This window comes from Tauraco erythrolophus, unplaced genomic scaffold (assembly GCF_009769465.1).
Source record: "Tauraco erythrolophus isolate bTauEry1 unplaced genomic scaffold, bTauEry1.pri scaffold_58_arrow_ctg1, whole genome shotgun sequence".
Classification (NCBI taxonomy): Eukaryota; Metazoa; Chordata; class Aves; order Musophagiformes; family Musophagidae; genus Tauraco; species Tauraco erythrolophus.
The window spans coordinates 101,186-128,044 of NW_028238626.1; the positions used below are offsets into that span (position 1 = coordinate 101,186).

Genomic DNA, 26,859 nt, shown 5'->3' on the forward strand with positions numbered 1-26,859 from the left:
ACACACTCACCTGCTTCCACTGAGAAGCTTGTGGCAAGCAGGTGGATACGCCTGATGGAAACCAGGTCCTAAAACCGTGTGTACAGAAGTTGTGCAGGGCCAGGAGCACGATCAAAAAGTACGGTGTAACCGAGGAATTCTCTGTCCCTTGGAAGCCGCACGGGCTCACCAATGTAACAGGCACAGGACTTAACCAGGTCAGCAAAGCGAAGCCCAACTGTTAGATCTGCTCGCCACGCCATCTGCTCACCTGGGATGGGAAGCGTTGTCGGATCTGTTGTTTTCCGGGATACTATTTTGCTCAATCTGCAGGAGTGAAAGGGACTTGTTGGGGACCTGCAGACAGTTCCTGACTGCTTTCTAGGGCGTACAGCAGCTCTGGGTCACACCACGGTGCACATCGAAGGCAATTTTCTGTTCCTTCATCTTCCCGGATTACACCACAAACGGAACGTTCTGCAGTTGTGGAAGAGCCAAGCGTAGCAAAGTCTAAGTGCACTGACCAGCTCTGCCAGCAGCAAGCTGTGCCTACACCTCCTTGAGAAACGAGCGTGTGGAGACACGAACACGCAGACTGGTGTGAGAGTGGCACAGGCGAGGCCGCTCTGTTCCAGGACAGAGCTCGTAGTCACTCTCTGCACTGTTCAGCAGAACTGTGTGGCTTGAAGTCAGGTCAGCTCTACAGCTCCTCATCCCACACACTACAAAGTTTACAAGTAACCACGTAAGTCTGCCTGGAAAGAAACTTTTAATTATTTAAAAAAACAAAGAAAAAAAGCCCCCCCAAAAACCCCACAGATACAGCCTCTTTCCGTAGCCCATGCCTGTGCCCCAGAGCAGGGCTGGGATAGTCTTCCTCCTCCCTTGACCTCACATGCCCTTCACCCACGGCAAGGCTGGGAAGGGGATGGAAAGTGCCAAGTGTTAAGGTGCTGAGAAGCTCTTGATGTTTCTAGTCTCTTAAGTGCTGTTGGCCTGCTCCTGCTCGAAGAGAGCCATGGCTAGATGTGAGCGGGACGCAAGGCCTTCCAAGTTACTGAGCACGCAGCGGTGGTACAACTCCTCGCTCAGCCGGGGATTGCAGCTCCTCAGGGCGTACTTCTGCACCAACCCTGGCTCCACAGCCCTAAACAGGTGCAGACCGGAGTAGTGGAGGAAGACATCGAACACCTCCATGCTCTCCAGCACCTCGTCTCGGTCTAGGATATCAGCTGCTAGCTTGGTACGTGCTGTCATGTAGTCAGAGTTATAAAAGCAGGCCTCGGCGAAGGAATGCCTGTCAAAATGCCCATCCCTCAGGAAGTCGGTGCTGGAGGAAGCAGCCTGCTCACCACGGTACACCAGCGCAGGGTTGAACTCTTGGAAATGCACTGGGAAGAAGACCTGCCAATTGCTGATAGTGTTCATGCGGCAGCGGTTCAGGAACTCCATGTTGATTTCTGTCCAGACACTGGCCAGGAAGAACAGTGCATCCACAGGGTGCTTCTTTGAGACGATATCCATGAGCTTCACTTGCGACGGCACCTCGGTTTTAACACTAATCCAGGGGATTTTAACTTCTGCATAGCGTTTCTCCAGCTCTCCTACCATGGCTTTGACTCCAGCAAAAACATCCACCTGGCTGACTCGCTGGGCATCATAGGGATGGTAGATGAAAAGCAAAGTCAGCAAGGCATTATCGTGTGTGTCCAGCGTGTTCATGGCAAACATATCCAGGAAGTTTGCCACAAAATCCAGGTCCTGCACTGTCAAGGGAAGCACCAGTTGCACCCGTGTGGCCTCTGTCACGTATGGCATGGGAATGATTTCCACCTTACTTAAGGGCCGCACCAAGCTCACTCGTTTGGCCAGAACATGACTGTGGCCCTTCTGGGTCACTGCCTCCAGAAGAAGGTCCAGCGTGTATTCCATGCCCCGCGTGGGGTCGAAACGCCGATAGCCGTTCAGCAGCTGCCTCTTGCTGAAGCGGAGCAGAGGCTGGTAGCGACTGTTAAGTTGCTCGAGCGCAGACTCAATGATTTCACTGACATCTGCTTTGCTGGCTCCAGAGAGCTCACACTTGGGGGAGCCATCAGGACAGGAGAAGAGATGCTGCTCAGTGAAGTAGTCCCAGCTGATCACCTCAAAACGTGACTTTGGAAGAAAGGGGGCATTAATGCCCACAGGCCACGTCAAGCCTGCCTCACCTGCGGGGGTCAGTGACGTCAGGTTCCTGATCTGCATCTGTGCAAAGAGAGAATGCACACTGATCCCAGCCACCTTCTCAAAGAGATTGAGTCCTCCCATGCAAGCCTGCCTCCCCACCTAGGCCTGTACCTTGGTCCTGTCACACTGTTTTGGGTAACAGGGTGTCAGAAGTGCTATTTCTGAGACACAGGACTATATCCTGTGTCTGGCTGACAGTTATCTACAAACAGAAGCAATAATCTTTCTTCACCGTGTTGGAAGAAAAGGAAACCTCTTTGGTCGAGGAGTTTTTGCAGATATCCCTCACCACATACCTGGAGGTCCTGGATCTCCTGGTAGGCTTTGTCCAGCTGAATCCTGCTGAAGCGCTTGTGCAGCCGGTACATCAGGGTCATGTCAGAAACAGGGTGCACAGCAAGAGCTGCTTGGAACTCCTCCTCCTCCTCCTTCTCCGGCTCAGTATTTTTGGCCAATTCGTAGGTGTGATAATGCTGGCCCTGAAGTGGACAAGAGCCGGAAAGACTGGCATGGAACTGGAGTTCAGAGGAGCGTTCCCTCATCCCAGAAATGCATTTGCCTCTTTCCATGCGACTGCAGTACCCAGAGACAAAAATGTAAGAGCTGTCCCCCCACACCCTACATGACCACTTGCTTCTCGATACCACTGTGCCCTTCATCTGCCCTGCAAAAACCTGTGGACCAGCGTCTGCTAGTAGGCTGAAAATTAAACATTGTATGTGCCCTCTCCTCCAACACCTCAGCTTTGAGTACGGGCCCCCCCTCCAAAGCTGCCACACCACACAGCCCTTTCCTCCTGTGCAACCCACAGCAGAGGCTCACAGAAAAGCCCCTTTGCTATGCAGCAGGGAACGAGTAAGGGCACGGGTTCTGCCAGGCTTAGCTAACACAAAACCCCACGAAGGGAGGTAGTACCTGGAGCTGGGAAACACAAGAGATGCCAAGGAAATCGATGATGCAACGCCCCAGCCACTCATCTGGCCGCACACTAAGGATCTCATTGCGACAGCTGTCGAGGTGCGGGTGGAGCTTAAGCAGCAGGCTGCGGGAGACCAGGTAGCCAAAGCCACCGTGACAATAGCGGGCCTGCTCATCGCCCCCGATAAACTCCTCCGCTCGTCCCAAATAGACATCTTGGTTAATACTTAGGTGCGTCACCAGAGCCTTGACCTGCTCAGCCTGGGCATAGGTGTCATCCTGCATGATGTAGAACCAGTCATAGTCAGAACCAAAATGCTGATGGATGTAGTGCATGGTCTCATACATGAGCCAAATGGGACGCTCATCCCCATGGGCCACCAGCACCATGCCATGAGGCACCTTGGCACTGCGCAACCCTGTAAAGTACAGCAGGCGTGGGAAGTGATGGGCGACTGTCTTGTTCACTGCCACTGCCAAGGTATTCAGGGTGGCCTTGGAGGTCAGCACAGCCACAAACAGCCTCTCATGGAATCCCAACTCTGTCTGGATGTAGCGAGTTCTGTAAAGGAAGGACATATCTAGGTGACACGCAGCTGGATGACACAAAGGAAAGGGTTTGATAAGTCTTCATCTGCTGGGGTCTACCAGTGGAAAAACAGTTAAGCCTGAAACTAGAGCTTTAAGAGAAAAGTCACCATTTTGTAAAAACAGTTGCTTTTTTCAAGGAAACTACAGTCTCATGTCATTTATCTGCGCTATGAAACTGTGCTAGTGTAATTTAAGAAAAAAACAAAACACAGCACCAATCATTTGCAAGTAACATACTCAAAGTTTTCTTAATAGACTGGTTAAAAAAGTTTTGAAGAATAATTTAACATGTTCTATTAGAGACAAGTAATAAAAGCAAAAAGATTCTCAATCTTCTTGGGCGTTTTTTGTTGCCCTTTTTTTTTTTAAATTAACTTCTTAGACACTCTTCTTGCACCCCTCTAAGGTTAAACCGCCATGCTGCACCGTGCTGTTCCTGCCCCATGTATTTCAGACAGCATATTCCGCCCTGAACCTGCTCCACCATTATCTTCCCTGAAGCAAAGCCCGTCCAAACGAACGAGACGTTACCTGAGCACTTTTTTTGTAAGGCTTGTTGGGGTCTCTGTAGTACGGAACAATCCTGGGCCTGAAGTCCTCCTGGCCGAGGCCCGGCCTTCCGTCCGCCGCCTCCGGCCGCGCTCCGCCGGCCAGGGCCCCGGGCCGGCCCGCCGCCCCCGGCACTGCTCCTCGGCGCCGCTCTGGCTCCAGGAGGCGCGCAGCAGGCTCAGGCTGCAGCCCAGCGACAGGCCCAGGACGAGCGGCAGCACGGGCCGCAGCGCGGCCAGCAGCGCGGCCAGGCGCATGGCGGCGCGGGGGCAGCCAGGCCCCGGCGGGGCGACCTCCAGCCGAGGGGCGGGCCGGGCCGCCCCGGCGCGGTGCGGTGCGGGCGGGCGGGCAGGGGCGGCCGCAGGCCCGCTACGTGCGCGGCGGGCTCGCGGGGCCGCTCCGGCGCTCGGGGAGCCGGCGGCCGCGGGACATGGCCGGGGCGGGCAGCGGCGGGCCCTGCGGGGCGGCGGGAGCGGAGCGGAGCCCGCGGGGCGGGCAGCGGCGGGCGCTGCGGGGCGGCGGGCGAGCGGGCAGAGCGGACCCCGCGGGGCCGCGCACTGCGCCCCGACGCCGGCCCGCGCGGGTCAGCGGCCCCGGGGCTCCCGCACCGGCGGGCGGGGCGGCCCTTCTGCGCGCGGGCAGGCGGCAGGGCCGGACCGGAGCTCCGAGCTCGGGACGCGGGGGGAGACGGCGGCTGCCGCCCGGCCGCGCTCCCGCCGCTGCCACCTCAGCCGCCTCATCACGACCCTCGCGCGCTTCCGCTTCCCCTTTCCGCTCTATGGTGCCCCGGCAGCCGCTCTACCCGCTAGCGCCGCCGCCTCTATGGTACCGCGCGCTGTCGCGCACGGGGGCGGGGCCTGGGGCTGGGGCTGGGGCCGGGGCCGGCCCAGGCGCGAGCGGCGCGGTGCACGCCGGGGCGCGCAGCGCGCGCGGGCCGGTGGCGCGCGCTGCGGGCCGGGCGGCGGAGGGCGCGCGGACTCCACTTCCCAGAGCAGCGCGGCAGTGCCGCGCGAGTGACGACGCGCGCTCCGATTGGCCGCTCGCCCGGGGGGGCGGGGCGTGCGCACGCGGTAGCAGCTGTGCTGTTGCGACAGAAGGAAAGCGCGGAGCAGCCGGTGCGGGCCGGGCGGCGGGGCCGGGGGAGCGGAGCGGGCAGGGCCGGGCCGCGCAGCACGGGCAGCCTCGCGGGTGGGCGAGCAGCCCTCGGCCGGGCCGGCGGCGCCGCGTACTCTGGGCCGGGCCGGGGCAGGCGGCGCGCGGCGCCGCCGAGGCGGGGAACGGGCGGGGCGACCCTGCGCGGGCCGGATCGGCGCGGCGTAACGGCACCTGTCGCACTTCCGCCGCAGCCCCTCCACCGCGCCATGCCCTCGGACCTGGCCAAGAAGAAGGCGGCCAAGAAGAAGGAGGCGGCCAAGGCCCGGCAGCGGCCGCGTCGGGCTCCGGAGGAGAATGGCGATGCCGGGACGGAGCCGCAGGAGGCCCGGCCGACGGAGGCCAACGGAACGTCGCTGCCAGGTGAGAGGCGGCCCCACCGTAATGCCGGTCCCGCTGCGCCGGCGGGTGCCTGGCTTGTGTCCGTGCGCCGCGGGGGACGGTGCAAGCGCTGCCCTGGTGCAGCCGACGGATGCCCTCGGCTCCGGAGCTAGGAGCGTCCGGCCAGGGCCCGTTCGTGGGCAGGACTGTGCGTGGCCGGTTGTCCCATGGCGTGGCGAGCCGGGACCTCTGCTGTTCTTCAGATGAGGTACGTCGCGGGCATGGCCCTGCGCGGAGCGGGGCAGCTGCGGTGCCTGTCGTCAGGGCCGCTCGCTCTCCGTTGGGCCAGCGGGACACCCACAGCACTTTGGGATGGCTTCCCATGGGCTCTGCGCGCGGAGGGTTCCCTGGGCCCTCCCTGGGGCTGCAGGGTAAAGGCAGACGGTGCTGGTGTCTCTGCCCTCTCAAACAGGTGCTGTCCTGCTCTTCTGGCGCGTGATGCCCAGACCTATTGGGGCTTTCGTTGCTGGTTTGTTTTGGTTTTCCCTGCTGCAGGAACCACTGTAGTGTCAGGATTGTTACTGGTATTGCCGTGACGCGCTGGGACGTATCTGGTTTGCAGGCGCTGAGAGCTCTGGCTGTCTTAATGAGAGAGACGTTGTCTACGAGGAGCTGTCGGCTTCCCCAGGGAAGCGGGCAGCGTAAAGCTTCCGGAGAAAGAGTTTGTTCTGTTGTCCGTACTTTAGCCCGCCCGGTAACGTGCGGGCTGGCGGGCACATGAGGATCTTTCAGGCTGAGCCCACAGTGATTCTTTTGAGGCACGGAGCGTGCGACGGGCCCGGGGCAGCAAAGGCACGGCAGCCGGCAGGGAGACGGGCCGGTCCGCCCGGGCCCCGCTCTTTGGCAGCGCCCCGCGGGCCCCAGCACGCTGCTGCGAGGGCCCCGCGCTGGCGGCCGGGCTGCAGGGCGCGGGCCGCAGGCGGGGCCCGGCCGGGGCCCGAGCGCGGCGGCGGCCCCGGCCCGCACCGGCGCGGCGGGGACTCGGCGCCCGCCGGCACCGCGCCGGCCAATCGCCGTCCGTGCCCGTGGCTCATTTGCATGCCGCCTTCCTATTGGTGGAGCCTGGGGAGCCGCGGCGGGGGGCGGGGCCGGGCCGGGGTCTCCCGGCTGGCCCCGCCCCTGGCCCCGCCCCGCGGCCCGCTGCCGGGCGGAGCGGGCAGGGCCGGCCCGGGGGCCCGGGCGGCTGCAGGGCGGGCGGACCGGCGCGGTCAGAGCCCAGGGCGGGCGGGCGGGGCCGGAGTGCTGCTTCCCTGGGAAGCCGTTACCGGCCAGCGGCAAAACGGCCGGGTGTTTGCGTGCCTGGCCGTCGGGCACTGCCCGCGCTCCCGAGGCGGGCCCTGTGCCGGCGCAGTTGGCCGCTTTGCTCCGCGGCTAAGGCACGGCCTGCGTGGCGGCGGCAGTGGCCGTGCCGGGAGCGGTGGGTGTTGGCAGCCGGGGTGCCGTGCCCCGTTAGCCGGAACACGAGCAGTCCGAGCACCGGGCTCCGTTCCGCGCCGCTGGAGCATCGCTGAGCTCCTCGCTGCCGTTTCCTCTGCAAATGGCAGTGCCGGGCCAAGCGGTGGAAGTTGGGCTGTAACTCAGGGCCGCAGCAGGAGGTCAGCGTGACAGGAGAGATGTGCTCACACTGTAGGAGGGAAAGAAGGAGGGGCATGCATAGGGACATGGGCGATGGCTTTGAACTGAAAGAGATTTAGATTAGATCTAAGGAAGAAATTTTTCACTCAGAGGGCGGTGAGGCACTGGCACAGGTTGCCCAGAGAAGCTGTGGCTGCCCCATCCCTGGCAGTGTTCCAGGCCAGGTTGGATGGGGCTTTGGGCAACCTGGTGTAGTGGAGGGTGTCCCTGCCCATGGCAGGGGGGTTGGAACTGGATGGTCTTTGAGGTCCCTTCCAACTCTAACCATTCTATGATTCTATGTTCGCTTCTCAAAAATTTGATAGGGCCTATTCTAGCGCTGCTGCTTCTTTCTTCCTCTCAGATTTGCCTTCATTTATTTTCTAGCCAAGTTCTCTTTTGTGAGCCCTTTCCTGAAGCTGCAAGCAATACTTCATAAGTTCTCTTCCCACCATAATCCTTCCTGCAGTGAGGGTTAGTCCCACCATACTTGGGTGACAGGCTAGCTGTTCTGGCTGCTCACTTAATTCTAATGGTCAGGTTTTATTTAGCGAGCAGGTGGAAGTTCCTGTTAGACTATATGTCCATCTGCTAAGCTGAAAAGCTGAGTGTCGTTGCATCGGGGCCTCCTCAACGTTTCTGTAGAAATGGGGACATGGGAGTTGTTTGTGTGGTTTTGGGCCTATTGGCCAAGGGCTTATGGCTTCCCTTGTAAGTCAGTAACGCTTCTGGTCTGTCTCTGCATATAGAGGTGGATGCTCTTACAAAGGAGCTGGAGGACTTCGAGTTGAAGAAAGCTGCTGCCCGCGCTGTGACAGGAGTGCTGGCCTCCCATCCCAACAGCACTGATGTGCACATCATTAACCTCTCGCTGACCTTCCATGGCCAGGAGCTGCTGAGTGACACAAAACTTGAGCTGAACTCCGGGAGACGCTACGGCCTGATTGGACTCAATGGGATTGGTAAGCTGTGGGGCACAGAGATGTGGGCTTCCCAGAGCTTGGTGAAGAGTCCGTGCTGCTGAGAAGCTGGGCAGATGCGGGTGGTAAATGCTGGAAGCCAGAAAGAAGGCTGTTAGACATGGCTGGGACTCAGCAGTTTCCGTTCTCCCATTTCCCCACCCAGGAAGAGGAATTGCTAGGTTCACTGGTAGAAGTAAGAGCTTGCATTCTGGCTTTGAACTGTGCATTTGGCCTTGTTTCTATGGAAAGTTGGGTGAGATGTCTGGGATCTGTGAATCTGTCTGATTCCTGTGTGCAGGATTTATTTAGCGGTGTCAATAAACCCAATGCTGATGCTACTGGTCAAAGAATTTTCACAGTGTGGGGGAGTAGGGATTGTGTGGTTTGGCTCGAATGGGAAAACAACTGGACAATCCTTGGCAAGGGCAGCACTCTACATGGAAAGATGCAGAATATGGGTGTAATGGAAGAAGAACTAGTAAGAGCAGCCATCTGGTTTAACTTTCAGCAAAGCACTTAGGTTCTCTAGTGATTGAGTGCATTAGTTTCCTCCGTGTTAGAAGTCTTTAGAGTCTGGGGTCCTGGTAACAGATGTCAGACCTGGTTAGACAGCAGGAAGTAAGCAGCAGAGATAAAGTTCCCTAAATCCAGGCAAGGGCTGAACTGCAGTGGCTTCCAAAGAGGTTCTTCATGTCTCAATCCTGCCCTTGGGATGGTGAGCCTCAGCTGGGAGGGCAGCCTGTTGCAGTGAGGCAGTAGGCTTTGCTGTGTCTCTAATTCTTCTGGCCTCTTGGGCAAGAAATTCCCAAGGGTTTTCTCAGGTTGGAAAGGGAGGGAATCAGTGGGATCTCGCTGCACCTTGTCTGTTTCTCTGTGACATTGTATCTCACTGAATCCAAGAAATGATTGTGGAGTGTCTGTCTGCACACAGGGAAATCCATGCTTTTGTCAGCTATTGGGAAACGAGAAGTGCCCATCCCGGAGCATATTGACATCTACCACCTGACCCGAGAGATGCCTCCCAGTGACAAGACCCCTCTACAGTGTGTGATGGAGGTGGATACAGAGAGGGCCATGTTAGAACGAGAGGCGGAACGTCTGGCTCATGAAGATGGTAAAGCTTCTCGGAGTCCCTATGGACAAGGGACATTTCCTCCATTTCCCCCCACCGAAGAAAAGTTCTTATTTGGGTTCCTTGGCAGAATTTTTACATGTTATAGTACCTATTTCCCCCAGCTGCCCTGTATTAGTTGAAAAGTCCTGTGGGATTACATTTCTTTGGATGGAATTGTTCCATACAGCTTCTTAAGAAGTGTCTCAGGCTTGGGAATGGAGGGGGCTGGCTAGTGGTAAAGCAGATGGACTATGAGCTTTCCCAGCTGTATAGAGGTGCGACCGAGAGCCTTTTGTTGGTAGAAGTGCTGACAGGCAGGCTCTCTTTCAGCGGAGTGTGAGAAACTCTTGGAGTTATATGAACGCCTGGAGGAGCTGGATGCTGACAAGGCAGAAGCACGGGCCTCACGTATCCTTCACGGCTTGGGTTTCACGCCAGCCATGCAGAGGAAGAAGCTGAAGGACTTTAGTGGTGGCTGGCGAATGAGGGTGGCTCTTGCTAGGTGAGTGGCATACTGCCTGCTCCTGACTCTGCAGAGTCACACACACAGTTCTAAGAACTCAGAGCAGAGCTGAGAGGCTTTGGGTTACCTGCGTTTACCCTACGCTGTCATCTCCTCTCTCCTTTCAGAGCCCTCTTCATTCGGCCATTCATGCTGCTGCTAGATGAGCCCACAAACCACCTTGACCTGGATGCCTGTGTGTGGTTGGAGGAGGAGCTGAAAACGTAAGCGTGAAGGAGATTGCTGCTTCTCCAGGTTGTGCTTTTCTGCTGGAACATTTTGTCAGCACACAAGCAAGTGCTACAGGAATAGCTGTCTGTAGTTCTTGCAGCTACGTAACTTTATTGCAGTACCAGTGGCACCTTCTTGTGCTTCCTGCTAAATGTGTCTTCTGAGGGGTTCTCAATGAAAGGGTAATGAATTCAAGACAAGCCCCCATCTCTCCCTCGCTGAAGAAATGGGAAATGCTGGCTTGTACTGGCTGGTTAAAGCTACTTCCTGAAAGCCAGGAGCAGCCCTGGCAGCTTGTGTACCAGCACTGTGTGCTGTACCAGTACTATGAGCTTTCCAGACCTGGCTTCTGGATCATCTTTCTGGATATTGTTCCTCTGTTTTCACAGAACCGTAGTATCTGAGTGTGAGTTTCATCTTGTTCTAGTGTGTCCGGTGACTGTTTTTTGCAAACAAAGGTAAAATGGTAAGGCAGAAAGCTTGGGAACAGTTAGGAAGCTTGGGTTATCTGCGCTGTGCACTAAGAGGACTGTGTTGTGAGAAGGGCTTTTCATTCGCAGAGGTCTTTCCATCAGCTTTGCCAGTTGAACCTTTGGCGTGCTCACTTTAGAAGTCAGGTGTTTTAGGAAAGCAATTTGAACCTGTCTCCTTTGGAGAGGCTTCAACCCGTCATTTTGCAGATCTGGAGCGGAGCCAGGCACACCTAACAGACAGTGCTCTGGACCGAGGCGAAAGTAAACAGCAAAGGTTGAAACTTCCAAAGAAGTGTGATGCCAGGAGAGTCAGTTGCATCAGTAGCACTAGTCATCTGCCACGTGTGGGTAGCCAGCTCCCCACTCTTTGTGAAGACTGTCTTACGGGGAAGAGTGTCTTAACACAACAAAAGGTGTTTGCAGTTTTTGCTTACTGAAGCTGATTGTAGCTGCTTGACTCCAAGTTTCCTGAACCATCTCCAAGGGTGTTACCTTTTTGTTCTTAATCTGATTGCAGGCAAGAGAGATCTGGTGCATGTCAATCCCTTGTCACCATCAGGGCCAACCAGCAAGAACTCTTTTCCTAGCTTAGTTTCTAATAACTTATGTGGTGGTTCCACAGGTTCAAGCGGATCCTTGTGCTAATATCCCACTCCCAGGACTTCTTGAATGGTGTCTGCACCAACATAATCCACATGCACAACCGCAAATTGAAGTACTACACGGTGAGTAAATGGTGCCCTGCACACCCGGCAGAAACAGCAGATCTGCTCTCTGGGCATGTCTGATGTTCTGTGGTCTCTTTCAAGGGAAATTATGATCAGTACGTAAAGACTCGCTTGGAACTAGAAGAAAATCAAATGAAGCGATTCCACTGGGAGCAAGATCAGATTGCCCATATGAAGGTATGTGCCTAGCTGCCCATGCAGGTGGGCATCCCTACACCTCCTCAGCCCTGTTACTGTGGCTTTCGGCTAACTCTGGGGTTTGTTGCAGAACTACATTGCACGATTTGGTCATGGTAGTGCGAAGCTCGCCAGGCAAGCTCAGAGCAAGGAGAAAACCCTTCAAAAAATGATGGCTTCTGGCTTGACAGAGAGAGTTGTGAATGATAAGGTAGGATCAGACATGGGATTGCATCTAGAGAGCAGTATTGGAAACATGGGCTAGATAAGTAGAATGATCTTTAGCTGACAGCAGGAATGGCTGACACAGCTGGGAGCAGGAATGGCATACCCTTCCTGATGCCAAGGATGACTGTGCTGAAGACAGCGTAATGCTGAAGAGTGGAAAGAGGAGGAGTAATTTTCCAGAGGAGAGAAGGGGATTTGTCATATCAGTAAGGCTTTTTTTCAGACACAGAAATCAGAAATGAGTGTCTAAGACTTGGAGAAGATGGAGGAGGATGCTCAGAGCAACTCCTACTTGTTTGAAAACTGCATTTGCTTCAAGGGGAAAGAAATAGGGACTCATTAGCCAGCAGATGAGCTCGCAAGCAACTAATCAGAATAAATCTGTGAGTGAGTTGCTAGAGGGGCTCGTAAAAAGTCACAGTCTGGTGCCTTGGTCTACAGATGATATCTGTAATGAGGCATGGTTATAGGAGAATAACTGGGTTGTCTTCTGCTCCAGGGTGTCTAACAAGTGGATATTCTGTGTTAACAGACTTTGTCATTCTACTTCCCTCCCTGTGGGAAAATCCCCCCTCCTGTCATCATGGTGCAGAATGTCAGCTTCAAATACACCAAGGATGGGGTGAGTATGGGGAGTGTGCATGGGCTGTATGGAGATTACTTGTATCCCTGTCTTCTTTGGGAGTGTGAGGCTTTTGGCTAAGTTTTCCTAATCAGGCTGCTGCATATTACTAGTGGATCAAACTTCCTGGCAGCGTTAATGCTGAGTCTGCTGAGGACAAAGCATTAGAGGTGCAGTATGGAGGTTCTGGGTGGTAGCGGAAAGGCATAATATGTGTCATAATTTTTGTGGTTTGCAGCCATGGATCTATAATAATCTGGAGTTTGGGATTGACCTGGATACCCGTGTAGCTCTCGTTGGGCCCAATGGAGCCGGAAAGTCAACGCTGCTGAAACTGCTCACAGGAGAGGTATGCTCCCTACCTTGTCTGCCCTGTTCTGGACCTTTTATTCTTGGGGGAGTCTTCGACGAAGCTGTGCTCATTTGCCAGAGCACCCCAGTCAGGCCTTGGGAATCCTTAATGCCTTGCTGCAACATAGGGCTTTTTCTCTCATGTTATCTGTTCAGGCTGCCTCCTCTGTGCTAAAGAGGGAAGGCTGCATTCTGTATTTCTGGCATGCAGCAAGAGGAGGAATTTCCTGGTGAAATGCTTTTATCTTCCCTTTCCAGCTGCTGCCCACAGATGGAATGATTCGCAAGCACTCGCATGTGAAGATCGGTAGATACCACCAGGTACTGCCTACAGCAGCCACCAGGGACATGAAATGCTGAGGAAAAAGCTGTCAGGAATGAGGAATCTTGCCCCCCTATTTCTGCTTCTAAGGCTTCTTCCACTGCTGTCCTTCTGTGCCTGGAGACGGGGCAGTTAGTTAGCCGAATGGGCTCTAGCAAATCTTCTTACCCTGAGAAAAGGCTTGCTGTGGTCCTTTCTGTTTAGCCTCCCACCTTTTATGGGAGAGATGGTTGCCTTGTGCTTGGTGGTGGGCAAGCCCACTATTCTGAAGCAGCACTCGTGCTCCTGAAATGGTGACTGCTTCCATAATAGTTCAGCACAGTGGCTATGCTGTGAGTGGAGTTACTGGTTCTTGTGTTCTACTGCTCAGCTGGTACCAGAGGGATGTAAGAGGGGAAAGTGCTTTTGGCCATGAAGTGGGTGGTCTGCACAGCCTGAAGCTGACTTTTCTTCTCTGTCAGCACCTGCAAGAGCAGTTGGACTTAGACCTCTCACCCCTGGAGTACATGCTGAAATGCTACCCAGAGATCAAGGAGAAGGAGGAGATGAGAAAAATCATTGGCAGATACGGTCTGACAGGGAAGCAGCAGGTGAGTACGAGCTGTTGAGGTTTGCTTTTTGCTCGTTAGGGAAGTAGAGCTGCTGCATTTTCTGTTGCTCTACTGGTGTCTGACAGTGTGAGGCAGCGTGCAGCATGGCACACCACAGCATCAAAACGCTTCTTCCATCTCTGCCTTTGAATTTGAGGAAAAAAATAACTGGCTCATGGGAACTTTCTTTGCATTGCAGCAATATGTGGGTTGGAATGTGTGACCTCCTCAGAACCCAGGTGAAGAGAAGACAAGTTGTGGCATAGTGCTAGACTCAAGCATATTTCAATTGTAACCTGAACTAGTTTGCTTTTCTCATGTTTCTGAGATGAATACCTGGCAGAAATGCTGGAACGCGTTCTCTGCTGGGAGTGGGAAGCACTTGGTTCAAACAAGAGGTTAGGATCACCTGTAGTGTTCTAATGTGATGTGCTCCTGTACGTTATACGTCACATGTATGACAGGAGTTGTCCTCATCACTGCAGTTCATTGATTTTCACATTGTTCTTACCCATCAGTCATTCCAGAAGTTGAGAGTAGTTTTATGGTTGTGTCAGGATGCAACTAACACTAGTCAGACCTCAATTAGCTGTTCTTTGGAACCTTTAACACAAGCTGGGTCTTGCTGTGGACACTCATTCTTTGGAAGCCGCTGGAATTCCCTGTTCTGCTGGTGAGAGAAGCTTAGTCTAGGTTAATACTGCCTAAACTTTGTCCTCTGTGTCATGTAGCTGCAGGAAACACAGTGTGCGATGGCATATTTTGTGGCCAGGGTGGCAGTCTGTAGGTTTCCCTGCAGGGCTGCAAACAGTGTCTGTGTTTGTCAGGTGAGCCCCATTAGGAACCTCTCCGATGGGCAGAAGTGCCGTGTGTGCTTTGCATGGCTGGCCTGGCAGAACCCTCACATGCTTTTCCTGGACGAGCCCACCAACCACCTGGACATAGAAACAATAGATGCTCTGGCAGATGCTATCAATGAATTTGAAGGAGGAATGATGCTCGTCAGCCATGACTTCAGACTCATCCAACAGGTAAGGAAATCATGAATCTTGTCAGACCACCTTTCTAACACTTCAAGTAATTAAAACAAGATGTTTTCAACTGACTGGCTCTTACTCATCCCCAAAAGATGTGTGAGTGAAAAAAAAGTCACTGGACACAATCCCCTTGCCATCTTCATATGAAACAATTACTGAGCTAGCCTAGGAAAACATTAGGTACCGGAAAGAAAAAAAGAAAAGAAAACAAAGAAGTGAAGTGAAGAATAAGTTAAATGGAAATCCTGACGTGCTGTGGAGGCCTTAACTAGATCTTTTGAATGATACTGGAGTCGTTGCGATGGCTTTTGTCACTCAGTCTGCACAGGCGAAGGAAACCACACCACGTACGCACTAATGCCAAGTGCTGATTTATCAGCTGTGGCTGTGTCTGCAAGTTCAGGTGTGGTTTTATTCTTCAGTGTGTTATATCCAGGTAGTTCAGGTAGTTCAGGTCAAGAACTACTTTTTTTTTTCGATTCCCAATTTAGCAGGAAAGGCTTTCCTTCTTAGTCCATGAACAAAAAAAAATGTTGAGGGGTCAAGGATTTTTAGTTCTAAAATCTTGTATCAATTATGCAGAAAACACCAGGTAAGATATTTCACTGTAGATATTTTTCTTCAGTAGTTGAAATGTGAAAGTTACTAAACTCTTTTCTTACCAGAGTGCAGAGGGTAGATTTTGATTAATTTTATAATTTTGGTAAGATGATAAGCCGCTGTACTGTAAAGCTCTCCTCCCCCTCCTCCTGCTCCTTGTGTGCACGCTTGCAGGTTGCGCAGGAGATCTGGGTCTGTGAGAAGCAGACAATCACCAAGTGGCAAGGCGACATCCTCGCCTACAAGGAACATCTCAAGTCAAAGCTGGTGGATGAGGATCCGCAGCTCACCAAAAAGACCCACAACGTGTGAGCTCCAGAGCGGTGGGTCGGGTGCTCTCTGTGGAGACTGACAGTGGCCAACGTGGCTCGCCCAGCTGCCGACTGGAGTGGGACTCTGCTGCTATCCCTGTGGCTGTTCTAGGATTGCTGCAATACTGCTTCCCCTTGACTTGCCTTGCACCTCTGTATCTGGACAGATCTTCTCTCCTGATCTGGCTACGTTTCGGCAACTGTTTCTATATTTAGATGATGTCCCATCTGAGCCAGGCCTTGGAATCTAATGGTCTGGGGTCGTGGCAGTGGCAGTTAGGGTGTCTGAGCTGCAGTGATACAGAAGTGGAGACCCCAGCCCAGCTTCTCCTGCCTCTTCCTTCCCAATTTCTGCTTCAGTTTAGATACTTCACTTGAAACTCCTCTGGCCTTGGTTTGTTTTTAACTATTATTTAACAGTGTAATTAACAGATCTGCCTGAGAATCCATCAGTCAATAAAGAGGGAAGAACCAACAGTTGTCTCGTTTGTGAGCTGTAGTAGTTCTTGGGGCATGCTGGGGCAAGTCAGCTGGTGCTGAGCTTTGAGTAAGGATGCAGAGCACTCTCTTCTGGGGTGAAGGTTCAGTTCTTCAGTACTACCAAAGTTATGACCAGAACTTGTGGGATACGTGAAGAGTGAGTACTGAGCTCTGGAGGAACAGAGCAGTGAGTAAGATGCTCACACCTGAGAAACCTCTGCAAATCCAGAGGGAACACTGGGTTTCCAGTCAGTGACAGAAGGGACAGCAAGCCACACATGCTTTTTTCGTTGTTGACCGGTACAGCTTGAAAGGGTTCTGAAGACTGGAAGTTAGAGACAGAATGAAATACCCAGTGTGTTTTCTCCACAACAGAGTGGCTGAGGTGCATGCTTTTTCCTCTGCTTTGAATTTTATGGGTCTAATAACAAGACTGGATAATTTAGGATTTTTGAACTGTGAATTACTTGTTCCTTGCAGGTTTAACTAAACAAGACAAATCAACTAAAGATAGTTTAACATTCATCTTTGTTCTTAACCAATTTTTAGAAAAGTTGATGGTTAAAACCGTACCCTGTGACAAAGAAGCTTGAATAAAATATATTTTTCTTATATTTTTTAAACAACTACAAGGTACTAAAGAAAAAGGTAGCAAAATCAAACCAAATAACTTCTTACTATCATGAGTTCTGACATGAGAAAGGTTCCTGTAGCCCAATAACGTGTTCCAACAGTACACATTGACAGGCAAATTGAAGAATAGGACAAATATGTGGTAGTTGTACTCTCTTGGAGTACTTTCTCAGGTGCCAACTGTCTGGCTCTTGACTTTTTTGAGTATCTTCTTTTTTTTTTTTTTTTTCCTCCAAAGGGACCATTGAAGTTGTGACTGCTGCTATAGGAGCATTGCATATCATCCATAGGTCAAACGTCACAACGGGAGCTGCTTCCAGTAGATAGTGCAGAGCATTCAGGTTTTTCAGTGTTTATAGCAATGATCTGAGAGAAAAAAAAAAAGTATTTTCTGAGAAAATAATGCAGGTTAGTATAAATGCCATTCAAAAGTCAGCTCTGCAGAAAAGTCTGGGTTGCATTGAACAGTCACTGAATTAGTATCTCGTAGTACTCAGAAGTTAGGAGACAGAGTAAAAGCAACCCACAGATCAGTAGTTACTGTAAAGGCTGATGGTGTCCCAACAGTCGAAACGAGAATAGATGAATGCGTTCGTGCTGCTCTCTAGGCTTTAGAAAGATGTTGGTGAGTTGGAAAGGGTTGCAAAGTCGCTCTGAGAATGGTGAGGCAGGAAGTCCTGCCTGAGGCTGGAGCTGCTCATCCTGCTCTTCCTTATTCTCAGCACAGATTTGGCAACTGCTCTTGCCGTGTAGTTGAGAGCCACGGTGGCAACAATAAATGCAGGATATAATCTTACGCCGAGTTCTTTGGGAATGGTAAATCCTGAGAAGGGCATGGGAACGTTAGGATGGCAGCCAGCAAAAGGGACAGCAGTGGGAGAGCTCTCGCCGCTGACGTAGCACAGAGGAGAGCGGCGGTAGCTGCCTGCTGCCGCGCAAGGAGAGGAGCTTCTCGCTCGCAGGCGGGTCTCTGCTTTGGCAAACAAGGGCCACAGGCACGTGTTCTGTAGCTGTAACTGCACCAGAGGCCAGAGCAGGCCAGGGCTTTACATATGGAATACATATACATGCTTTGGCAGGCTGGCATTTCCACCTTGACTTGACCCTCTTCTTGGTGGCAGAGTGCCAGGCTGCCCTGAAGCAGCCGTGGCAGACACGTGTCCTGGAGCACTGATTTCTGTGACTGCCAGGGCAGTGGCCTTTGGGACTGTTGCAGCGAGGGCTTTTCTGGTCATGCACACAAGCAAAACTCCATCTGGATGAAGTATGGGAATTGCCCCTTGGTTGCCAGGATGGTCGTTTCTGTGAAAGACGCGGCCTAGAGCCTCGGCGCCGTTTCTCGCGTGTGTCCCGTAAGAGCGAGGTTGGCTCCACCGCGGCTGCAGCCGCAGGGCGTGCGATTCCCTCGTCTTTGCGGTGAGAGTCGATCCAGGCGCTACAGAAACGGCACGAGGATGAGTCAGGTCCAGCATACAGCTTCCAGAACGGACTACCTCTAGCACGTGCAGTCTAGGGAAGGAGATGGTAATTCCCCAAATCTGGGAGTTCAAATTTGACTATACTGCTCGGTGGATGAGCCTCTGCCCTTGCTGTGTAACGGCTTTCTGTGCTTAATGCTGTGCGACCAGGCGCTGCTCCTTGCCAGACACAGCTGCAGCTATGGAGAGATACAACAGCCAACAGCTCCTTTAGCACGAGAGCGCCTTGGTGTGCCATCACCGGTGGAAAAGGTAAAACAGTTCCAGTCACAGTGAACAGTCTCCCCCAGCACAAAGATCTCAGCTATTTAGAGCTCTGTAAATCAGTGGGTGGGTGGAATGTCCATCAGAGGGGGAAACCCTACGCTGTTCCTTGTCAATGCATGGCCTCTTACAAAACAGAAGCGGTACTGTTGCCTGCTCCGTATGCCCAGTATGAGCCATCTGCTGACATCTCTTCATACTGTTAGGTATCACAGAATATGCTGCTCCCATTCCCAGAAGGATCACACTATCCCGTATCTTCAGTGGCTGAGGCTGTTCCCCTTCACAAATGTGCTGATGTGACCATTCTGGCCTGTCCCACTTGATCACTAATGTTCCAGTTCTCAGGTGCAAAAAGCCCTTCCATGATGCTCAGACCCTGTTCGTCACTGTGACATTTATTTTCATGAGGGATGGGTGATCAGGTGCCTCCCCATGAGGACAGGCCTAGAATAAAACTAAACTCGGTGAAATGCTGTTGGAAGAGTGACTGATGAGTACGTCTCTCAAGCTCAGTCCTCGGAATCATAGAATCTTTGAGGTTGGAAAAGACCTTTAAGATCATCAAGTCCAATCATTAACCCAGCACTGCCCAGTCCAGCACTGAACCACGTCCCTCAGCACCACATCCACACGGCTTTTAAATACCTCCAGGGATGGTGAATCCACCGCTGCCCTGGACAGCCTGTTCTGATGCTCAACAACCCTTTCGGTGAAGAAATTTTTCCTGATATCCAATCTAAACCTCCCCTGGTGCAACTTGAGGCTCTTTCCTCTTGTCCCGTCGCTTGTTACTTGGGAGAAAAGACCGACCTCACCTCACTACAACCTCCTTTCAGGCAGTTGTAGCGAGTGAGAAGGTCTCCCCTCAGCCTCCTTTTCTCCAGGCTGAACAATCCCAGTTCCCTCAGCTGCTCCTCACAGGACTTGTGCTCCAGACCCTTCACCGGCTCCGTAGCCCTTCTTTTGGAAGATGTGATTTGCTAAAGATACACCAGTATAACGTGTGTCCCTGAGCAGGAGACAGTGTGCATGGCAGCACAGGGACACCAGCATTCCCTCCCCAAAGGGTGCACATTAGTATTACCCTTTTATGAAATAGCTGTTATGGTGCCTGCTGGGAGAAAGGCTTCCCTTTCTATATAAAGCACAGAAAACTTTTTCTAAAAATAATTCACTTCTCTATTGTGTTGCTGCACGTTTTTTTTTCCTGACTTAGCCTAATTGCTGCGCTATAATTACCATCACTAGTGTGATCACTGGTTTCCAAGATAGATCAAGTACATACTCAGGGTGTTATCCCTGCCCTCCACTGCCTCCCTCTGTCCTTTGAGGTCCTGTTGTATGTAGGAGGCAGGACTCCCACGAGCAGACCAGCTGAGATAGCAGGAGGAACACTGGCTGTTGGGATGTTTGTAACGCTGTCATTCGCTAGACCAACCCAGGCTTCATCCAGAGCAGCGTGGGCAGCAGGGTGAGGGGGAGGATTCTGCCCCTCTGCTCTGCTCTTGGCAGACCCCCCTGCAGTGCTGCCTTCAGCTCTCAGGTCTCCAACAGCAGAAGAACATGGAGCTGCTGGAGCGGGGCCAGAGGCGGCCACGGAGATGATGGGAGGGCTGGAGCACCTCTGCTCTGGAGACAGGCTGGGAGAGTTGGGGCTGTTCAGCCTGGAGAAGAGAAGGCTCCGGGGAGAACTTCCAGCACCTTCCAGTGCCTAAAGGGGATACAGGAAAGCTGGAGAGGGGCTTTGGACATGGGCGTGGAGTGACAGGACACAGGGCAATGGCTTTAAACTGGAAGAGGGGAGATTCCGATGGGATCTAAGGAAGAAATTCTTCCCTCTGAGGGTGGTGAGGCACTGGCACAGGTTGCCCAGAGAAGCTGTGGCTGCCCCATCCCTGGAAGTGTTCAAGACCAGGTTGGATGGGGCTTTGAGCAACCTGATGTAGTGGAGGGTGTCCCTGGCCATGGCAGGGGGGTTGGAACTGGATGATCTTTGAGGTCCCTTCCAACCCAAACCAGTCTGTGATTCTATGTTCCTTCCAGTTACTGAGTCTCCACTGACTGCATTATCCATTCCACAGCACAGAAGCGGTTCCACCCATTTGATTCTGGAAGCAATACCTTGAGTACCCTGATTTACACCCTTCCACCAAAGTAGGAACCGTCCTTTCACCAAAACCCTGGATGCACTTGGGAATAGCTGTTGTGCCCCATGTGAATGAGGCACTATTGCTCCACCTCTTTGCCCATGTTACCGTCAAACTTTTTCTCAGGTCTGAAAGTCTGATTGAATCAGTTACTTCCAAGCTCCTCTCAGGCCAGCTGCCTCCATTTAGTGGGAAGTGGAATCGTGAGTCACAGACGTGTATTCGTCCTGCTCCTCGGGGGCTGCACCTGAGGCAAGCGAGGTGCTGCTGCCTTTGCTATATAACCAGCCCCATGGCACCTGCTGGCTGCTCTGCTGGAGCTTGCGGTGTTGGGGGCTGAGATGAGCGCAGAAGCTGGGAAGAAACATAGCCATGCTCCTGCCTCTGGGGACAGGAAGTCTAAGAGGAAGCCCAAGAGGAAGGAAACCTATTCAGTCTATATCTACAAAGTACTGAAGCAGGTGAGTGAATGTTTCTTTTTCTGCTGGAAACTGCTTCATAGGTAAAGTTACTTTTGCCCACTGCATGTTAGACTTGCAAAGAGGCAGGAAGGAAAAATCTGCTTTTTAGTGAGATGAAAAAGAGTGAGTGGGTACAGGGAAGTGTCAGCTGAGTCTCAGAAGTGTGTGTGATCTTGGGGCAGGAGGCAAGAGATGGATCTAGATCGGAAAGGGTTTCCTAGAGAGAATAAGCTCTGGTGCATGGCTCTGCCTGAAGAAATGAATCAGCAGGACAAGAACAGCTGCTGTCGGCCCTATGGATAACTGTTGAAATCTTTCTGGAAATACCTGTTGAAGAGATGAAAAAAATAATTTTGAGAGGTGGCCATGAGTTGTCGAGGCCTCAGTCCTGTGCATGAGCCTAGGCAGGACTGGGAGCGTGTGGGTGTTTCCACCCCTTGCAGGCTTGTTTCCCGCAGGGATTGTGCAGAGGCTCCTGGCAGTGCATGAGACTGAAGGGAAGCCCTCGTGCTGCTACAGTGGCTTTGGGATTGGAAGTGGCACACAGCTCCCAGACCCTTGGGGTGGCAGCTGTGGGACCCCTTTAGGGTCTGAATGCCCAGTCTGGGGAGGGAAGCGGGGCCGCCTCCCTCCAGGGCGACAGTGTGTGAGACGGTGCTTGGTTACCATCTGGCAGGTGCACCCGGACACCGGCATCTCCTCTAAGGCCATGAGCATCATGAACTCCTTTGTCAACGACATCTTCGAGCGGTTGGCCTCGGAGGCCTCGCGCCTGGCCCAGTACAACCACCGCTCCACCATCACCAGCCGCGAGGTGCAGACGGCCGTGCGGCTCCTGCTGCCCGGCGAGCTGGCCAAGCACGCCGTGTCCGAGGGCACCAAGGCCGTCACCAAGTACACCAGCAGCAAGTGACGGGCGCGGGCCCCAATAAAGTCCTGCCGCACGCACCGCGCCCCGTCTCTCGTGCCGCCGTCGGGGGGAGGGGGCGCGGGGCGGGCGGGCCGCCTCCTGGCGGCGGGGCCCGGGGCTGCTGGCGCGGAGCCGGCGGCCGCTCGGGAGCTCCTGCGGCTGCCGGAGCCGCGGAGCGCTGCCCGGCCGAACGCCGGCCCGGCGGCGCGATCTGCCGGCAGCCCCTCTCCGCCGGGGCGGCCCCCTCCGGCACGGCCGGGCACCGGGGCGAGGGGACGGGTCGTCTCCGCCGCGGCGGGCCCTGGGCTGCCCGGGCTCTGCTCCGCCGGGTCTCGGCGGGCGCCAGCGCCGCTCGAGTCCGCCCCGGGTGCGCCGCCGCGGCGGGCGCGGAGCCGGTGGCCCCTCGCAGCGAGCGGGGCTCCGCGGCGGCGGGGCGCGAGCGCGGGTGGCGCCGGGCCGGAGCTTTCAGCCGGGGCGGGAGGTGGGAACGGGGGCGCCTGCTCCGGTCCTGCCCGCCGCTCGGGCCGGAGCGGCCGCTGCGGGCGCGGGGAGGGGAACGGGACGCGCAGCGCCCCTCGGGGCGGGTGCGCCTCCGGTTCCGGGGTAAGGATCGAGAGGCGATGGGAGCTGTTGGGAGCGGTCACCAGGGAGGGGAACCAGCACGCAGGTTGTTCAGGAAGCGGCTGGGTGTTCCCTGCGGGGGAGTGTGCCAAGTGCCGGTGCGCGCTGGGGCGGCTGTTCGGAAGGCGAAGCGGGCGCTCGGCGTGCTGCCGCCACGAGGGTCGTCGGCCTGCGAGCTGGCCCGCCTGAGGGGGTGCGGGACTGGTTTTAATTCGTCATCCAGAAAGAGGATTGAGCCCAGATCCGTCACAGTTATCAGCGTACTGGTTGAGTTACCTTTCACATGCTCCTCTTCAAGGAAGTTGCAGAGGAACCTTGAAGTGCAAGTTGGAAGCTTGATACAAACTGGTAAAGTTGTTGTGGCACCTAAACGTCCTGCAGTTTTCCAGTACGACCTTTTGCAGCTCAAATGAGTTACCTGTATGTAATGGATATACCCTTAAACTGTTGTAACCCATTATTTGAGTTGCATGTTATGGGGATCACTATAGCAGGAACCACCTGAACCAGTGGAGAACAAGCCGTCCAAGAAGCAGTGCAAGTGCAGCAGTGACCTGACCTGAGCTGGCTTTTGTGCCTGATAACCCCACACAACACACCGCCGTTGGTAATACAGGGATGTCTTAGTTATTGCTGAGCAGCACGTACACAGAGTTGGGGCCTCTTCTGCCTCTTGCACCACCCCACCAGCGGGCAGGCTGGGGGTGCAGAAGAAGCTGGCAGGGGACACAGCTGGGACAGCTGACCCCAAGTGACCCAAGGCATGTTCTGTGCCATATGACATCGTGCTCAGTGTATTAAAGTGGGGGAAGAAGAAGGAAGCGGGGAATGTTTGGAGTTACAGTGTTGGTCTTCCCAAGTGACCATTAGGTGTGATGGAGCCCTGCTTTCCTGGAGGTGGCTGAACACCTGCCTGCTGCTGGGAGTAGTGAAGGGATTCCTTGTTCTGCTTTGCTTGTGCACGTGGCTTTTGCCTTACCTATTAAACTGTGTTTATCTCAACCCACAAGTTTTGTCCGTTTTACCCTTCTGGTTCTTCCCCCATCCCACCTGGGGGGAGTGAGCAAGTGCCTGCATGGTGCTTAGTTGCTGACTGGGGTTCAACCATGACACTGTAGTCTTCCTCTTTACGATAAATAAGGATGAACTATCCACTGGGCTTTGAAGTTGGTTGTTATTAAGGTCTTGTCTTCATCATAAGCATGATCAGCAGACGGAAAACTTTAGTGTTAATGATGTCATGCTTCAAAGGAGGAAAACTGTAAGTGAAGTTTTCTGTCAAATTAGTTTCAAGAACACAGGGGCAAAATAAAATGTTGTCTTCTAAAACCTTTTCAGATGTTTAGGGAACTGAGACCTGTTGATGAAGGGGTCTCAAAGCAGGACTGAAAATAAACCTGGCTCACAAACAGCTGCAACTGGAGTGTTGGAGGGTGGTGAAACAAAAACATAGCATAGATGTTAAGTGGAAAATACTTGCTGACTGTGGGCATGAAGGAGGTTAAAAGCATCTGTAAGTAGTAGAGTAATACAACATTCTAGATATAAAGAACAACAACAAAAAATCTTGGAATGACAAAATACGCACTAAGTACAGAAATGTCATCTGTTTCTAAAATTTTTTTCTATTTGATCAAAAAAGTTGTTATTAAAACAAAAAAGCTACTTCCCTGTTCATTTGTAGGTAAAAAAAAAAAAAAGCTGTTAAATAACAGCTAGATGGAACAACCACTCCAAGGTCAGTACATCCGTAACTTTTATTTGGGTTTTGAAAATATGGGCCGGAGCACTCTGGTCTGCTGGTATTTACTTTAAAAAAATAAATAAATAAAAATATTGGAGTAGCAGGAAATCATAAGTAAAGGATCAGGGAGGAAACATGTTTCACTCTGGGAAAGAAGGATAGCATGGTTAGGTGTGGGCCAGAATGAATTCCAGGCAAAGTAAAGGAAACCTGCGCTAAGACTTGCTTGAAACAAATGAAGGGGTTTATGTAGAGTACATCTGATTTTACCAAATCACAGGCTTGATTGATATTGTCACAGACTCTGTCACTTATAATTTTTAGAAAAATTCACTTTGGCTTTCATTAGCTCTATATGTCAAATATAGAGCACCCAATAGCAAGTTGATTCCTCTGAGCTATGCAGTTCTCAGCAAGTTTTTAACAGATAATAAATGAAGACTTTCTTGTGGAATCCTGCAGGAGCTGGTATTCAGTCTTTTGCAAAAAAGCAAAACCTCTTGTTGTCTGCCTACAAATAAATATATAAAAACACAGATCATGTCTTGAATCTTTGCATCATAAACTGTGAGGCAGTTTGAACTGTGGCCATCTGGATTTTTTTTTTTTGGTAGTACTGGATAACAGCTGCTGTTTGAAAATAACCAAATACAACTAGGAGCAGACACTACGTGGCATACTTCTGGAAAGTTAGGGTCGTTCTGGGAAGCAGGGTGGGTTCTTCCACAGTTCTCCAAATTCAGATTCCCGATTGCTAAGTATCCCTCTTTCATAGACAGATGGATAGATAGATTTCTAGGTTGGAAAAGACCTTAGAGATCATCCAGTCCAACCGTCCCTAATCCCCATTAAACCATATCCCCAAGTAGATCATCCACCCTATTCTTAAACACAGCCAGGGATGGGGACTCAACCACCTCCCTGGGCAGCCTATTCCAGTGGCTGACAACCCTTTCAGAGAAGAAATACTTCCTAACATCCAACCTGAATCTCCCCTGACTAAGCTTGTACCCATTTCCGCTTGTTCTATCACCCAACACTAATGTAAAGAGCCCTTCCCCCACCTCTGCGTCACTGGGCATAGTTAGCAGCGGATAGAGGGTTTTTCTTATGTTTATAAACTGTTTTCAAAGGTGTTTTGATTTTTGGGGTGTGAGTTGTGGGGGTGGGTTGATTGGTTTGGGTTTTTTATCCTCCTGGTGAAAATTTTCTCCCTTTCAGGCAGGGCAAGAAGAAACAGTGCAAAAGGAGCTGGACTGACTGGAGAAACAGGATATCTTCTTTCTAGGACTTGTGGACCTCATCTCTCCTTGCTTCCAGTGGCTTTGAAGAGACAACTTTGTCCTGCAGAACTAGGACTGAGCGTCTTGTGTTCTGCCTTGGACCATCATGTTAATGACTGGCCCTGTCTGCTTCTCCTGGGGCTGACTGGGAAGTTCATATCCCTGGGTGCTTCCTGCAAAAGCGAGCAGGGCCCTGAAGGGAGCATGAGCAGAGTCTGTCCGACAGCCGTCCACACGCAGCCTGTGCAGCACACAGGGCTGAGCAGGTGCTGTGTCTGAAGCGATGGTGGAGGATGTGGCCTCCTGGGCTGTGGTGGGACAGCCTGACTGCCTCATGAGTGCAGCACCTTCTCAGGGTGCGCAGGGCTGCCCCAGGTTCCTGCGTCGATGTGCTGCCTCAGGGTCTGTGATGGAATGAAGGAAAGATGTGGGCTATGTTCTGGGTGAGATGTGGTGGAGGTCTTTTGCCAGCTTCATGCTGAGACTGGTTGCCTGCTCTAAGGTCTTCTGGTGGCAGCAAAAATAGGGCTAGGAGCGCCAGCAGGAACCAGAGCTCTGACGGTATGTGGGGCAATCCTGGACTTCACAAAGCTCATGAGGTGATGCTTAGTTTCATGAGCTATGGAGCTGTGACAGGTGCTCATCTGCCTGATCAGGGTCAGTCTGGCTCGGTGGTGTGGGCCAGCCAAGATTTACGTGATGTTCCTACAGAGAATACAGGAGGCAGCAGAACTGGGATGAGAATTTCACGTTCAGTCCCAGGCCTGCTGCCGTGGTGTTGGGGCTGGCTGGGGGAGCGAAGAGGTGGTACTGGGTGCTCTGTTTCCTTTTGGCTGTAGGACAGCATTGAAGAGTTCTCCTTCCTTCATAGTGTCCTGCGAGCTGGAACTGGTGCTGAGCACAGGTGTTGTGGAAGCATCTCACCCAACAGGGCCGAACTTGCATTCCCTCTGGTCCCTACGGCCGGGAGAGGCCGGGCAGGCGCGGAGCGGCTGCGTCGGGGCGGCCTGTGAGCCAGTGTGGTGGCAGGGACTCGGATGGACGTGGCACATCGGAGGCAGGCCTGGGAGAGTCCAGCCGGAGAGCGGGATTGTGAGCAGGCTGCCGCTTGCCCGTAGGAGGTGAGGAGCCCGTCCCTTGCCCAGCCGGCTCTGCCGCTCCCCAGGCCACCGTGCCC

The 26,859-nt window shown here is 53.2% G+C and overlaps 3 protein-coding genes across 4 annotated transcripts; 2 read left to right on the forward strand and 1 right to left on the reverse strand.

Annotated features, from left to right (window-relative positions):
• Positions 1-747: 747 nt before the first annotated feature.
• CHPF2 (chondroitin polymerizing factor 2) lies at positions 748-4,317 on the reverse strand. 2 transcript variants are annotated; one of them, XM_086630895.1, is made up of 4 exons: positions 4,246-4,317; positions 3,121-3,685; positions 2,502-2,684; positions 748-2,223 (listed from the first exon to the last, which is right to left on the reverse strand). In XM_086630895.1, exons 2-4 carry the CDS (start codon positions 3,511-3,513, stop codon positions 961-963), a joined length of 1,839 nt encoding a protein of 612 aa, XP_086487021.1. In that variant the 5' UTR covers positions 3,514-3,685; positions 4,246-4,317; the 3' UTR covers positions 748-960. The 2 variants fall into 2 exon arrangements, with proteins under 2 accessions (XP_086487021.1, XP_009982212.2); XM_009983910.2 differs by lacking the exon at positions 4,246-4,317 and having other exon boundaries at positions 3,121-3,704.
• Positions 4,318-5,624: 1,307 nt separating this feature from the next.
• Positions 5,625-16,135, forward strand: ABCF2 (ATP binding cassette subfamily F member 2). The gene is made up of 14 exons (XM_086630890.1): positions 5,625-5,778; positions 8,160-8,372; positions 9,304-9,486; positions 9,817-9,988; positions 10,117-10,212; positions 11,315-11,417; positions 11,502-11,597; positions 11,689-11,808; positions 12,358-12,447; positions 12,686-12,796; positions 13,057-13,119; positions 13,582-13,710; positions 14,538-14,741; positions 15,522-16,135. Exons 1-14 carry the CDS (start codon positions 5,625-5,627, stop codon positions 15,657-15,659), a joined length of 1,872 nt encoding a protein of 623 aa, XP_086487016.1. The 3' UTR covers positions 15,660-16,135.
• A 4,869-nt stretch (positions 16,136-21,004) lies between these two features.
• On the forward strand, positions 21,005-22,037 carry H2BK1 (H2B.K variant histone 1). Its single transcript, XM_009977571.2, has 2 exons — positions 21,005-21,124; positions 21,801-22,037. The coding sequence occupies exons 1-2, from the start codon at positions 21,005-21,007 to the stop codon at positions 22,035-22,037; spliced, it is 357 nt and encodes a 118-aa protein (XP_009975873.2).
• The last annotated feature ends 4,822 nt before the right edge of the window (positions 22,038-26,859 follow it).

Coding starts and splice junctions, on each gene's coding strand:
- ABCF2 (XM_086630890.1), top strand. CDS start 5,625: ATGCCCTCGGACCTGGCCAAGAAGAAGGCGGCCAAGAAGAAGGAGGCG. Junction 12,797..13,056: donor TGAAACTGCTCACAGGAGAG/GTATGCTCCCTA, acceptor TTCCCTTTCCAG/CTGCTGCCCACAGATGGAAT. Junction 13,711..14,537: donor GTCTGACAGGGAAGCAGCAG/GTGAGTACGAGC, acceptor TGTGTTTGTCAG/GTGAGCCCCATTAGGAACCT.
- CHPF2 (XM_009983910.2), bottom strand. CDS start 3,702: ATGTCCTTCCTTTACAGAACTCGCTACATCCAGACAGAGTTGGGATTC. Junction 2,685..3,120: donor CTTGTGTTTCCCAGCTCCAG/GTACTACCTCCC, acceptor TGTCCACTTCAG/GGCCAGCATTATCACACCTA. Junction 2,224..2,501: donor AGGAGATCCAGGACCTCCAG/GTATGTGGTGAG, acceptor CTCTTTGCACAG/ATGCAGATCAGGAACCTGAC.
- H2BK1 (XM_009977571.2), top strand. CDS start 21,005: ATGAGCGCAGAAGCTGGGAAGAAACATAGCCATGCTCCTGCCTCTGGG. Junction 21,125..21,800: donor TCTACAAAGTACTGAAGCAG/GTGAGTGAATGT, acceptor ACCATCTGGCAG/GTGCACCCGGACACCGGCAT.